Source organism: Myotis myotis, unplaced genomic scaffold (assembly GCF_014108235.1).
Source record: "Myotis myotis isolate mMyoMyo1 unplaced genomic scaffold, mMyoMyo1.p scaffold_m19_p_8, whole genome shotgun sequence".
NCBI classification, from domain to species: domain Eukaryota; kingdom Metazoa; phylum Chordata; class Mammalia; order Chiroptera; family Vespertilionidae; genus Myotis; species Myotis myotis.
The window spans coordinates 45,302,901-45,317,505 of record NW_023416390.1 but is presented as its reverse complement, the minus strand read 5'-3'; the positions used below and the strand labels follow the sequence as shown (position 1 = coordinate 45,317,505).

The 14,605-nt window shown below is 44.8% G+C and overlaps 1 protein-coding gene across 8 annotated transcripts in view; it reads left to right on the top strand.

The window, feature by feature from the left end:
• The window catches only part of RAPGEF4 (Rap guanine nucleotide exchange factor 4), a 263,351-nt gene that overhangs the window by 190,354 nt on the left and 58,392 nt on the right, over positions 1–14,605 (top strand). For all 8 annotated transcript variants that reach the window (XM_036319536.1, XM_036319537.1, XM_036319535.1 and 5 more), the window contains 5 exons: positions 7,168–7,252; positions 9,008–9,068; positions 10,850–10,926; positions 11,378–11,524; positions 13,396–13,511. In XM_036319536.1, coding sequence (XP_036175429.1) covers positions 7,168–7,252; positions 9,008–9,068; positions 10,850–10,926; positions 11,378–11,524; positions 13,396–13,511 — 486 coding nt within the window. The remainder of the gene's footprint in view (positions 1–7,167; positions 7,253–9,007; positions 9,069–10,849; positions 10,927–11,377; positions 11,525–13,395; positions 13,512–14,605) is intronic.

Sequence of the window (14,605 nt, the reverse complement as noted above, 5' to 3'; positions counted from 1 at the left end):
TAAACTCCCTCCCCCCACTTCTTCCCAGGAGTTTTGAAACGAAGGAGGATTTCCCAGGAATGGAGCCTGTCCTCTGTGTCTGGCAGGAGGGCTGTGGCTGTCACATGCTCTGTTCTGCTTCTCTCTTGGGCTCCTGGCTGTGCCTTTATCTTAGAGAGCAGGTCTGAGTTTTAGCCTGGCAGTACACTCTGCCACTGCCTACTGCTCAGTGGTTGCGGGGGAGGGCCCTGACTGACCGCTGACCTTGTGATGAACCACTCTGACCCGCTCGCTCCTGGCCTTGTCTTATCAGCAATGCCGTCTTCCTCCTGTGCTGATTTTCTTTTTCTTTTTTAATTATTGATAGTATTACAGATATCTCCCTTCCCCTCCCCCCTGCCCTCCTCCCAGGCCCTACCACCCTCCCCAGGTCTTCACTACTCTATTGCCTGTGACTATGGGCCAAACGTATCCTATATAATAAAAGCCTAATATGCTAAGTGTGTGGTCATCCAGTCAGCCATTCAACCAATCAAAGCATAATCCTATCTAATAAAAGAGAAACATGGTAATTGACGTACGACCGCTACCCTTCCCATTGGCTAATCAGGGCAATATGCAAATTAACTGCCAGCCAAGATGGCGGCCGGCAGCCAGGCAGCTTGAAACTAACATGAGGCTTGCTTGCTTCAGTGACGGAGGACTCCAACGTTCCCCGCCTGCCGCTGCAGGCCTCTGAGCTGTAACTCTAAGCAACTATGTAACAAATATAGAAGCTAACAAAAACCCCAGAAACCTGTTTTAGTCCGCCGGGCTTCAGTAAGCAAAGGCCAGAATCTGCTGGGCTTCAGCCAGCAGGATTGCAACATTGTAAGCAAAGGCCAGAAACCTACTTTCAGCAGCAGAGGCTTAAGAGCTGGAGCCAAGCCTCAAAGCTAAAGCTGGCCCAGAATTAAAAAAGAAAAAAAGGAGCGGTTGGGAGCTTCAGTCACCCCCAGCCTGAAAACAGCACTCATCCCCTCACCCAGACTGGCCAGGCACCCCAGTGGGGACCCCCACCCTGAAGGATGTGTGACCAGCTGCAAACAGCCATCATCCCCTCACCCAGGCTGGCCAGGCACCCCAGTGGGGACCCCCACCCTGATCCAGGACATCCTTCAGGGCAAACCAGCCGGCACCCACCCGTGCACCAGGCCTCTACCCTATATAGTAAAAGGGTAATATGCCTCCCAGCACTGGGATCAGCGGAGCCGCGAGGCCTCCCGGCACCGGAATCAGCGTGACAGGGGGCAGCGCCCAAACCCCCTGATCGCCCTGTGGCTCTGTGTGTGACAGGGTGCGGCGCCCCAACCCCCTGATCAGCCCTGCTCTGTGTGTGACAGGGTGTGGCGCCCCCAACCCTCCCCCCCCCCCCATGGGCCCTGCTCTGTGTGTGACAGGGTAGAGCCATAATCTCCCCATCGGCCCTGCCCGGAGTGTGACAGTGGCGGCGCCCCAACCCCCTGATCGGCCCTGCTCTGTGGGTGATAGAGGGCGGCGCCCCAACCCCCTGATCGGCCCTGCTCTGTGTGTGACAGGGTGTGGCGCCCCACCCGCCCCCGCCCCCCCACGGGCCCTGCTCTGTGTGTGACAGGGTAGAGCCATAACCTCCCCATCGGCCCTGGCCGGAGTGTGACAGTGGCGGTGCCCCAACCCCCTGATCGGCCCTGCTCTGTGGGTGATAGAGGGCGACGCCCCAACCCCCTGATCCGCCCTGCCCTGAGTGTGACAGGGGGCGGTGCCCCAACTCCCCTATCGGCCCTACTCTGTGAGTGACAGCAGGGAGCTCCTCAACCCCCTGATCGGCCCTGCTCTGTGCATGACAGGGTACGGAGCCCCAACCCCCCGATGGGTCCTGCTCTGTGCGTGACAGGGGGTGGCGCCGCAACCTCCCCATCGACCCTGCCTTGAGTGTGACGGGGCGGTGCCCCAACCCCCAAATCGGCCCTACCCTGAGCGTGACTGAGGGTGGCATCGCAACCTCCCAATCTGGCCTGCTCTGTGCATGACAGGGGAAGGCGCCCCAACTCCTCAATCGGCCCTGCTCTGAGCCCGACCAGGGGCTGCACCTAGGGATTGGGCCTGCCCTCTGCCACCCGGGAGCAGGCCTAAGCCAGCAGGTTGTTATCTCCCGCATGGTCCCAGACTGCGAGAGGGCACAGGCTGGGCTGAGGGACCCCCACTCCCCCCCGAGTGCACAAATTTTTGTGCACCGGGCCTCTAGTATACTAATGATATGCTAAGGCCACTTAACTGCTCGCTATGATGTGCACTGACCACCAGGGGGCAGATGCTTCCACCGGTAGGTTAGCTTGCTGCTGGGGTCTGGCCAGTCGGGACTGAGAGAGTCAGGATGGACACATCCTGGAGCCCTCCTGCATCCCTCCCTGGCCCCGACCGTGCACTGGTGGGGTCCCTTGGCCTGGCTTGCACCCTCCCGCCATCCAGGACCCCTCGGTGGATGTCAGAGAGCCAGTTTCAGCCCGATCCCGCAGGCCAGGCTGAGGGATCCCACTGGTGCACGAATTCAAGCACAGGGCCTCTAGTAAGTATATAAGTTCTTTGGTTTATCTCTTCTCATCCCCCAAACCCCACATCGAGGTAAGTTAGTCTGTCCCATGTCTCCATGCTTCAGGTCTTATTTTGTTGGTCAGTTCATTTTGGTCATTAGCTTCCACAAATAAGTGAGATCATGTGATATTTGGTTTATTTCACTTAGCATAATATTTTCCAGGTCCATCTATGCTGTCCCAAAGGGTAAGAGATCCCTCTTTTTTATAGCTGCATAGTATTCCATAGTGTAAATGTCCCATAGCTTTTTATCCATTCATCTACTGATGGGCACTTGGGCTGTTTTCAAACTAATTTTCTTATCTGAGTTGAGCTGTGGCTGCTTCCAGCTATTCTCAGACATTTTATTCCTATCTGCTTTTGGTCACCCAAGAATTCCTAAAATCTCTGATCAACCATAGGACTCTTTTGTGGTTTGTGGTGGTGGTGTGTGTCTGTTTTCAGTGCTGTTTTGGATTTTCAAGTGTCTTTTCCTTCAGACTTTTAGCGTGGCAGACAACTCTCTAGCCACAAAAGGGCCCAGCCTAGCAGATACTGCATGGTCTTTGGAGATCGCTGCTGTCCAGGCCCTTGCTGATCTTGACTGAGTAACTTCAGCTGATCTAAGATGACAGTTCTTCCTCGCAGCTGGATGAATACATCCACAGTCTTTTAGAAATATATCTTTTTTATCACTTAACAGGATTTGGAGTATGAGGTGAGGTTCAACATTTTCATCCTGTCTCTTCCCTCCATTAATTATTTGCCAAGACAAAAGTGAGTTGTGTTGTGGCCACCATGTTTTACTTGACCTTGAATAGGAGGGATAACAGAGCTTAAACCCCCATTTTTCTCAGGCCACAAGACAGGAACTGGTTTTTGGTATTGCTTCCATATGTCCCTTGGACAGACCCTGAATTCAGCATGAATTGTGAGAACTAGTATTTTCGCTCACCTGATAAACTGTATTGAACGTCCACCCTGATAATAATTTCATCCTCCGTTTGTGCTATATTTCCAATGAATCAATGCTTCATGTATATTAACTCATTTGGTCTTTACAATAATCATATTTATTGTTTTCATTTTAGAAATGCAAAAACAAGGCATTAGACCAATTGGGCACCTAGGAAGTTCATGATTTAGATCTCAAATCCAGTTTCTGCTCCCAGTCCAGCACCCTGTGCACTTCTTGAGAAGAGCAGTGTAGGGTTATGGTTATTTAAGCAAATAACATTCCTCACAGTATGTTGTAATCACCACAGTAGTTGGGCCATGTGCCATGGAAGAATAAAGGTTGGAGAACCAGTTTTACCTGGGAGAGATAACATCTGAGCTGGGCTTAAAGCAGGAGAAAAAAAAAAAAATCCTAGGCAAAGGGAGGAGAACCATGTGGAAAGTCTTGGAGACATGAAAAAGCATAGTGTTTTGAGGAGTGGAGAGACATAGGGCATGGGTGGAGCAGAGAACAGAGCCATGAGGGAAGGTGTGAAGAGAGGAAAGGAAGATAGCTAAGTCCACTGAGATCTGCCCTGTGATGATGAGGGAGCACCCTGGACAGTAAGCTTGTGGAGCTGTGGCTTGTCTGGGAAGAGTTGTCCAGGAAGCTGTCCGAGCTCGGGATAGACATCTGTTTGAAGATAAAGATGTGGGTCTCAGCGTTATATAGGTGAAAGCTGGGGATTTTTCAAAGGGAGAGAAAGCAGAACAAAATGAGAACAGAGCTGAAGGCAGAACATTGGGGCACAGCACAATTTAGGAGGTGAACAAAAGAACAACAGATCAAAAAAGACATGGAGAAGGAATGTTTAGGAAAGCAGGAAGAGAGAGCCAGGAGGGGGCAGCGTGGGGAGAAGAGAGCTTCCATCAGTGCTCAGTGGTGTTCCACAGTGGGAAGTAGAGTAGGTTTCAAAAATGGCTTGCATGTTGCCATCATTGCCTTCTCCTACACTTTGGTGCAGGTCCTCAGACTACCTCTAATGGTTAAAGGGTGTCTTGAACCAGCTGTCACCTTTTTAGTATGATGCACTGAGGATCTGACAGAGTTCTGTCTCATATGTTTTAACTCTTGGACAATATGTAATTATTTTTTAATGTAATGTGATGTGTAGATTCTAAAGGCAACAATTTTTTTTTTTAATCTGTGAGAGTTGATTAATATGAGAAAAACTTTTTAAAAAGAATCAACTACACCTGAAGAAAAAAGGGTTGATCAATATGGATTTCATATTGATATTATGTAAAAACACTCTTCCTAAACTCATAGAGATCTGCTCCCAAAATTCCAAATTTGAATGTGTTAGGATTTTAGAGCTAAATTCTAACACTTTCTTTTCCCAGTGGAGTTTTCCTCCTCCCTCCATAACAGCCCATCCCATGAAGGTGAGAATGTGACTTGGCGACTGATTTCTCTTTAGCCAGGCTTCTAGGAGGGTCCATGCTATTTGCAGCTGATGTCAAGTAGCAAGAACAGCAGGGCAGCTCCTTGTGCTGAAGAGCATAATCCTATTATGCCTGCCTTGAGACTCTCACCTTAGCTGCCTCTATCACAGTAGATGGACTGAGGTGACTCCATTGACTTTTAAATCCCCAAGGATCCTCCTTTCAAAATCCCATGTGTAAGTCAAGTAGTAGATTAGCCCCTTGCTAAGAAGGCCTGGCCCCCTCAAATCCCTGTGGCCATAGTTTTTTGTTTGGTGTGTTTGGGTCCCATCTTTTCTGAGGTCCACCATTAAGCACTGGATTGATGCACAGTGGTGGTCCTTGGCAGGAGGTTGGCCTGGCTGGCGTCTCCCTGGGTCATGGATTTAGTACCAGTCTTTGTATAGTCGAGATTAGGAAATGTACCCTTCATAGATGCTCTAAGAGAGGCATATCATCTTCCTTTGTTCATGCTAAACTGCCCTTGAGAAGGTGATGTGCAAGGTGTGCAAAGAGTTTTCTTCCTCTGATGGCCCCCACTTGATCTGTCATCAACCCCATCTTATGAATGGTTGCATAAGTGTTTAATCCAATTAACTATTTTAGAGTATTTACAATTCAGTTTTGATTGCTCAGAGTACTTACCTATAATTGACTAAATTTCAGATGTAATTTGCTGGCCCAAATGTTGTACTCTGTCAGTTAAACTTCTTATGCAAAGGTTTGAGTTTTGAATATCATTTTGCTGAGGGTTTTTTTTCCACCGACACAAATAAATATGCAGGTACCTTCACATGTACTGCTTCCTTCAGCTCTCACCTCTCTCTCGGGAAGGCATGTCCCAGTTTACAGATGAGACTGAGGCTGATGTCACACGGCTGGTGGTGGGTGCACTGCAGTTAAAACTTTATCTTCAGCCTGGAAATCCAGAGCGCTGTTCAGTACACCATCGCTCCTTGAATTTATTTGACCCAGGACCACTTTTTAAAAATACAATATAATTAAGCATGGAACACCACCAGTAGCTCATTAAGGTTTAAGTACTTAATATACAATAACATTGAGTAATACAATAAGTTACTGAAATTTTAAGACAAAATGTGTAGAGTAGACTGACGATTATGTAGTAGGTAACATACATGACTGCAGCAATTCGCTGAGAGCAAATGCTGCCTGTCCATCAACATGGAGCTTGACTTCCTAGTACTCTCAGAATCAATAACCAATTTGTTTTAAAATTTCAGTATCACATCAGTCAAGGTTTCTTACATTGCAGAGAGCAATAGAATATCTCAATTCTTCACCAATCAGATGTTCTCTTTGATCTATAGTTAAACACTATTAGTGATTCCAGAATAATTATAGGCATGAAAGTGATTAGGAATCTATTCTGTCCTTCCATGTCAGAATATCCATAACATCCACATAACCTATCTTTAAAGGAAGATTATTGGATACTAGTTCTAAAATAAATTATAGGGGGAGAAGCTAACTAGTATACTAATTAACACCACATGGGACAGTGGTCATGCATGAAACAGAGTTTGGGAAGTGGAAGTATGTACCTCTCTTCTCTCCCTTTCTTCCTAATCCCAAACACTACTGTCTGCCTTCTGCTCATCTCATGCCCTAACCTTCTCAGGGATAGGCAAGAAAATGCTGAGTCTCTACATCCCTTATTTAAGTCCTATGGTAGAAGTGTATTACACAACCTGAAACAGTGACAGCAGCATTATTATTCTGTTAGGCTAAGATACCACACAGGATCTCAAGGAATTTGGATCAATCATCCAGTTGATGAAATCAGTTGTTTCTAGTTGTGTTAAAGACAAGTTTTCCTATTATTGATTAAGATGGTAATGCAAAGCAGTTTTTTGGAGCAGTCATCTACAAAGTGAGAGATAGATTAGCCAACTACAACGTGAGCAGAGATGTTCTACCCTCTGAGATTAGAAGGGAAGGGGACTCTATGTCCATTCTTCCATTGACAACACATTCATTTCAAAACCTCCTTTAGGGATTATAATGGCATAATCTCGCCCTCTGCCAGTATCTTTTTATAGAGATTCCTCCTAAGAAATCTGAGCTGTATTACTGACCCTTGAGTCCACTTCTGTTTTTCAGGATTTAGTGATAACTTTTTTTCTCATTATTTCCTTGTTACTTTTTTCTTTGTAGACCTGGCCAGAGGAGTATGGATGACCTAGAGATTATCTACGATGAGCTCCTTCACATTAAAGCCTTATCCCATCTTTCTACTACCGTAAGTTGTCTCTTATTGAGCAAGGTCAGTTAAATGTAGTTAGGACTGGAGGAGTGTAGTTGGCATGGAGGGCAGGAATATCTGAATTATGCCTCATAAATCATCCCTACTCTCTCCCATGAGATGCTAAGTAAGTTGTACCCAAAAAGAATCACTGTAATGGGATCAAGTATTGTCACATCATTAGGAGTCGCCCAGGTGCTGTAAACCCCAAAGCAATTTGATGTGAGTGGGATTGGAACATATGCTTCATCTTCCAAGTCTGAACTATGGAACCTGCACACCTAGGCAAGAGAGCCAGGTCTTCAAAATGGCTCTGAGACCCTCCCATGAAATACAGAGCCAGAGGGAGGAGGGAGATAAATCAGGGTGACCTGTCCTGGCCCAGGTGGCCAGCTTTTGCTGCCCTATTGAGAAAGGATGCAGAAGGTTCAAGAGAGAATTACTTCAGATATGTTAGGGCACAATAGCATACCCAATAGTGATAAATGGCCCGGTGGCTGTTTAGCTCTAAAATTCTACGTGACTAGGATATTTAGGAAAGCGGCGGACAGACACACCTCCCCCTGTAGAAGGATCACAGGAACAGGATTTCTAGGCAACACACGTCTCCTCTATGTTAATAACTCAACACCAATAATAAAAAGAAGTTGCAATGTTCACAGATTATATACCGAGGCCCCTTAGCAACATCTGCATCCCTAATTTGCCTTTCGTTCCCAGCTCCCTAGCTGATACTATGCTATCATATGCTAGCAGTGTCTGTGGTCCCTGCTCCGGGGGGTCTCTGAAGAGAGCAGCGAGGCATTTGTCAGGGCCCCAAGCAGAAGGGCTCCAAATGCCTCCCTCTTCAACCCAACAGAGCTGCCTTCACATTTCTCCCCCCTCCCCCTGCTCTCCTGGGGGGTCCACAAGCTTGCTCACCGGGTAGAGAAACCAGGAGCGTGGTCCAGCCTCCCCACCACTGTCCTGTCATCCTCACTTCATCCGTGGGGAGAGGGAGGAGGTCTAGTGTCTGGGAGCCTCATCGGGGAGCCCCCACCAATGTAAGCGCCAGGGGCTCACACCACAGAGGAAGGTGGGGGGAGACCCCTTTCCCTGCCTGTGCTCCAGGTCCCCAGCATGCCCCTGTCCTGACTCCCCCAGTCCTGACGGGATGGAGAGGAGTGTGGATAGTCTCCTTTTCTCCCTCAAACCATAGGTACCCAGGCACTGGGGAAAATTCTCAGGCTACTTGGTACTTAGGGAGAAGGAGCCATAATTTGAGGCCATAATTTGGAATAAAAATATTTTTCTTAGCTATCTCATAATATAACTATGCTTACACATTTGAGCTTAATAATTCAACTTGAAGACATTGACCTTCCCAGTAAGTTTGCAGGGATGCATTACGTGGGACGCAGGGAAGAGCCTGTAACAGCAATGGAGTCACATGATACTATTGATGCTCTTACCTTCTCGCCCAAGACAAAAGATAGGCAGTGAAATTGGCTAGTGCATATGTGTGAAACCACATAAACCATCTGTAGGGCAGTGGTCTTGTATGAATGAGTGTATACAATAGCTCATGTTAGAACTTTGAGAATCTAGCGGCAAATCTAGTGAACGTGGTTCTAGACAACAGTAGCGCAAGCAGCGCCGAGACGGCTGGGTGGGAAGAGGGTCAGTTAGCACTGTTCAGAAAGGGAACATGTCTCCCCCCCCCCAAAAAAAAAAAAATCTGGCCTTTCCACATCCTTTCTCTTTTCCTTCTAGGTGAAACGGGAGCTAGCAGGTGTTCTCATCTTTGAGTCTCACGCCAAAGGAGGCACCGTGTGTAAGTGAAAGCTGTGACTGGACGTTGTGCCTGGCTAGTCCCCTCGGGAGCCTATGCCATGGGACCCTGACTGCACATGCGCCCCTTTCAGACTCAGCAGGACGTCCTGCAGCACTTTTTTTTTTTTTTTCGGGATCTGTGATCATTCCCAGCACATGTCCGCTATCCTGGAGCGTGGTGGTTTTCTGGGATGGGGGGAGGCGGGAGCGGGGGGGAGTCCTGGGGGGGCGAGGGTGCTGTTGCTAGTCTGAGTCTCTGCCCAGGCCCTAGCTGCTGGCTGAAGGCAGTGTGTACAGAGGGTGGGAGGAAGATGCTGCTCCTCAGGCAGGCCCTTTGCACATGACCTCACTTCAGTTGGTGGTTTTAGAAGAACTAATCCATCTCTTGAAATTGCCAGTGGGAATGAGAAACGATCCTGTTTTCCTTTTCTTCTCCCACTTCCACTATCAGCTCCAAGTCTCAAAGAATTTCTTTGACCCAAATATTTATACAATACTAATACTCAGGATCTCTCCAGAACCCAGTTTGTAATTTAGTTCCGTGATTTTATTTGGAAGCAAGAAATTGAAATTTGATATCAACAAATGTGAACAGAAGTATTCAGGCTAGCATTGCGCACGAATCTGCAGAGTCCTTCTTGCAAAGCAGGGTTAGTGGTCTACTCAGGTCAGGAAATGCCACCTTCTCTGATCTTCTTGGGGAATCAGGCGCCTCAAGCTGGCTAAGGCTCTCAGAAGTTCTGCACTAAAGAAGAACGTTCACACCAGTTAGACTCACACTTCCTAACCCGAGTGGAACACAGAACACTTGTCTAATGGATACCTGTTAACGTTTCAAGAGGCACTCTCTGGAAAGTCTTGCTCTTTCTTCACTCTGACTTGGATTAGTCAAATAAGCAGGAGGCAGGACTTGTAAAAGCAAAAAGAGTTTCAGAAGTTATATTTCAAAATGTTTTTCAGTCATCAAAAGTGGCATCTCCAACATTGACATTTATTTCAGTAAGAATGTCCTTTCTTGAAATGTTAAAGGTTCACGTTAGTATTTTTTTTTATTTTTATGATCACTGGTGATGCATAACTTCTTTTATTCTTTTCATTCAAACTTACTGATTGTTTTCATTTTATTGTGAAATATTTAAATATTTCAAACAAATAATAGAAGTTATTACAAGCACCTTTGAAGTCTACATTAAACATTAGCATGCAATATTTTTTCATGTTTTCTAAAGAATGAAATTATAGATACAGTCGAAGGCCCCATGTTTCCTCCCTTATCTTATTCTTCTCTTTCCCTCCCATGGTAACTTCTATCCTAAATGTAGTGGTTATCATCCTAACCCATTAAAAAAATAGATAGATGATAGATAGGTAGATAGATAGATAGATAGATAGATAGATATCCATTAACAATAAACAGCACCTATTTGCATGTTTTCAATTCACATTACTGGTCCGATTGCTTTTAAAAACTATTTTCTGTAGTGTAGTAAGTTTTGATGAATTGTGGGTAAAAGAGTATTGCTTGATGAACTGGATTGCTGTTGATGTCTAGTACCAATGGATTTTTCAGGGCCTGGCCAGTAGAGCAGTGTTTCTGTTCCTTTTATGTTCTGTAGAAAAGGAAATAATATGCCACCTGAGTAAGTTAGTATTTGCCAGCCATTTTTTCCCCTTCTGGAATATATGTGTAATTCTGGGAACTTAAAAATGATGATTTGATAAGCTGTAATTTATATTGATGTGCTTCTATTCTTGTCATAAGTCTTTTCTTTTTGTATCTAGTGTTTAACCAGGGGGAAGAAGGTACCTCCTGGTACATTATTCTAAAAGGATCAGTCAATGTAGTCATTTACGGCAAGGTGTGTATATATATATATATATATATATATATATCTATGTATGTCTTTTTCTTTTTGAGTCTTTATTATGCTCCACTTACTAGTGTAGCTCTAAGCATTAACAATTTAATGCTACCATTAAACTTGCAACAACATTGTTACTCCATAAAGAAAAGTCATTATAGCATCTCTAATCATAAATTATCTAAATTATTATACTCAGAGTGGTATTGAACTTTCTGGGGCCTATCCCTTATAGATTATAATGTATACATTTAAGTTATTCCATAGCCTATATTACTCAATGAAAGGAAAATGAAACATTACAATTTAATTGTGTAACTCCTCTTCGGCATCCCTGGGTAAAGCCCATTTGTACATAGTGTGTTAGGTGAACAGGGTCTTGGGGGTGAGGTGGGTGGGTGTTGGTTCTGTTTCAGGGGTCATCTTCCTCTGAATGTTTGCTCTCTAGGGTGTGGTCTGTACCCTGCATGAAGGAGATGATTTTGGCAAGTTGGCGCTAGTGAATGATGCCCCGAGAGCTGCCTCTATCGTTTTGCGAGAAGATAATTGCCATTTCTTAAGAGTAGACAAGGAGGATTTCAACCGGATTCTGAGGGTAAGTCCAAGGCAAAGCGTGGCTGAGGGGCATCCCATTTTTCCTTTTGCAAGAGGAGAAAAGACTTGAGTGTCATGCTAACTGAGCAGTACAGCGATTAATGAATGCTCTAGGAACAAAGGGCCTTGGTCACACACCTGGGATGTTCACTGTGCTGCTGTGCATTCTGGGGCCCAGAGGGGATATTCCAGGAAAGCGGCACCTGGGGCATGCCAGGCTAGACCAAACAGCCCTGCACACGCCTGGCCTGGTCCATCGGAATAGAAGACGCCTGGCCTGGTCCATCAGAATAGAAGACACCTGGCCTGGTCCATCGGAATAGAAGACGTAGAGGGACTGCCTTGCAAATGTCCATGTGATACCTTCCTGACTCCTGTCTTTCTTTATCATAAACCTTTCTAGTCTCCACCTCCAACCTCATCCCAAATCTGAGCCTTTCTATTACAGCACACGCTCTCTCAATTTAGTCAGTGGTTACATTTTAGCAAGAATTAATGTTAATCATGGTTACTCTAACCAAGCATTTTTATTTCAAGTGCATTATGTCAAATTGATTCACACTAAAGGAATGTCAGACTTTGGCAAGTAGGTGAAGAGTAATTGCATTTAAAGTTGGCTCTGCAGATGGGCCTAACCTAAGCTTGTTACAGTATTTGTGAGAGTGGGTGATCTTTAGAAGAGACGGGCCCTGGCCTTTCCCCACCATGCAGCCCCTGGTCCCTTGGGAAGAACAATCCAGCTGATGACAGTGTCTCAGGGGGCCCATACTGCATCTCTCCCTCGCTAGAGTTCACCCTGAGACACGGTCCCTCTAGGATCACTTAGCTCTGTTCCCTTCCCTGCTGGCTCACAGAGCAAACTCTCTTCTCTGCCTCTCCCACCCTTAGCATCTTTGTCCATCCTCCTTGAAAGTCCAAATTGCAGCTTTTATGCTTCTGGTACATTTGACATTATTTAATGATGATTTACAACATCATTTTCCATTCCTTATGCATGGACACCTATCACTACACAGCCTTACATATTTGCCTTTGGTGGCCCAATTTCTGACACCAAAGTTTGTCTTAGGAATGCATTCTCTTAATGCAAAGAAAGTGTCACTAAAAACTAAACCATTGAATAATATAGAAAAAAATACCACATGGAATTTGGCGTGGTTCTTATCTCTTTTAAAATAGGTACAAAATGATGAGATAAAGCACAATACATTTTTTAAATTAAGTATTTAAACTGACATTGAAATTTAGAGGTAAACTTGAACTAACTCTTTGAGGTTTGCACATATGGAGTTTACATTTAGCCAAAAAAATTCTTTGAAAGAATCACATAAGGACCATTATCACTGATGTGATTTATAAAATTCTTCAAAATAACTGAAAAAATGTTTTTAACACATTTCAAACTGATTTTGTAAAAAATAATAATAATAATAAAATAAGTAAAGTCTTTTGTTCAGAGCAAAAAAGTAGCATTCCCAAGAAAACTAAATGTCCTCATAAGAAAAGCAGAATGGAAGAACTTGGTTGAAGCTAAGTGCTATTGGCCACATATTTTTATAAAGAATAAATGCTTTGTTCCTTATCTTCCCGCTGTGCCACCCTCTCCCAAAAGTTTCTCAGAGCACAGCCACACTCCTCTCTACTCTGCTGATTTTCTGAATTGGGGGTAAAAGCACAGCTTTAAAACCACATGCCTAAACCTCATCTGGTCCTCTCCCTGGCCATTCCAGCCCTTGACTTTGAAAATGACTTAATTTGTAGGCACAACAATTAGCATCACAAGCACCAAATGAGTTTCTGAAGCATTTGAAATTTTTTTTCATTGTCTGAGAAAATGGCAGCATCTGTATGTGGTGTAATTTGTATTTGCAGGACGTTGAGGCGAATACAGTCAGACTGAAAGAACACGACCAAGATGTCTTGGTGCTGGAGAAGGTCCCAGCAGGGAGCAGGGCTTCTAATCAAGGAAACTCACAGCCTCAGCAAAAGTAGGTTTGCGTCCAACGCTGCAATCGCCAGACTATGATTAACCTTTTCACATGGTATCATCATTTCCACAATAGCATGTTCTCCTTTTCTGTGGGAGATGGCAGTGTGTGCGACTTTTCTCTCTGTTGACTAATCACACAGTTTGTGCAGTATAATGTATCCATTTCTAGCACTGTGTTTAGCTTGGTGCTGCCTAGCGTAATGGGGGAGAACATTCCCCTACTCTAAAGATGCTCTCTGGATACAGTGTTCAACTGTGGGAGCTTTGGAACAGAAGGCATCAGAGAGAACAATGGAAGTAGGAATGCCAGGCAGCTCAAGGGCATGGAGACCCCAGGTGATGAGACCTGTTGGTATTTGAATTTCATAGGGAGGATTTCTCAACAAGTGTTTTCATCTTGTTATCAGAATGAATATCTTTGACAGAAACCAAGATTTAAATATAAGGTAGACTTGGATTGCAGCCTAGAAGCATGCCTTTGGCCTCCTCTGTCCAAAGGGTACTTGCTTCTCAGGAGCTGTGTAAACTTGGGTCTGTACAGTATGTGTATGTTCCATCCTTTGCAGCAACTTCCTACTTGAGACTCTTTCATCAAATACACCAACAATTGGATGGTAATACAGGAGAATTAGGAAATGCAGCTCCAAGAAATTGTAGAAAATCACAGAATCTCATTTTGAAAATGAAGATTAATTTCCAATCTTAGGATAATAAAAACAGCAATTCTGTAGCTAAAGAAATATCACCAAATAATATGTTGAAAAAGGAATGCATCCCAGTAATCTTTCCTTCTTTGCCATGTAAATGGGGTGTTCCCTTTAATCAGGACACTCCCATAACTGATGGACTTTTATTGTTTAGACTAAATGCCTAAGGCTCAGATATTTTTATCTGGATGAATGGACATATTTACAAAGAAGGTGGGAAGAAATATAATATTATTGAATAGCCATAGTATATTTTGCATATCCTGTATAATAAAAGGCTAATATGCAAATTGACCAAACAGGTTGCTATGATGCGCACTGACCACCAGGGGGCAGACACTCAACACAGGAGCTGCCCCCTGATGGTCAGTGCACTCCCACAGGG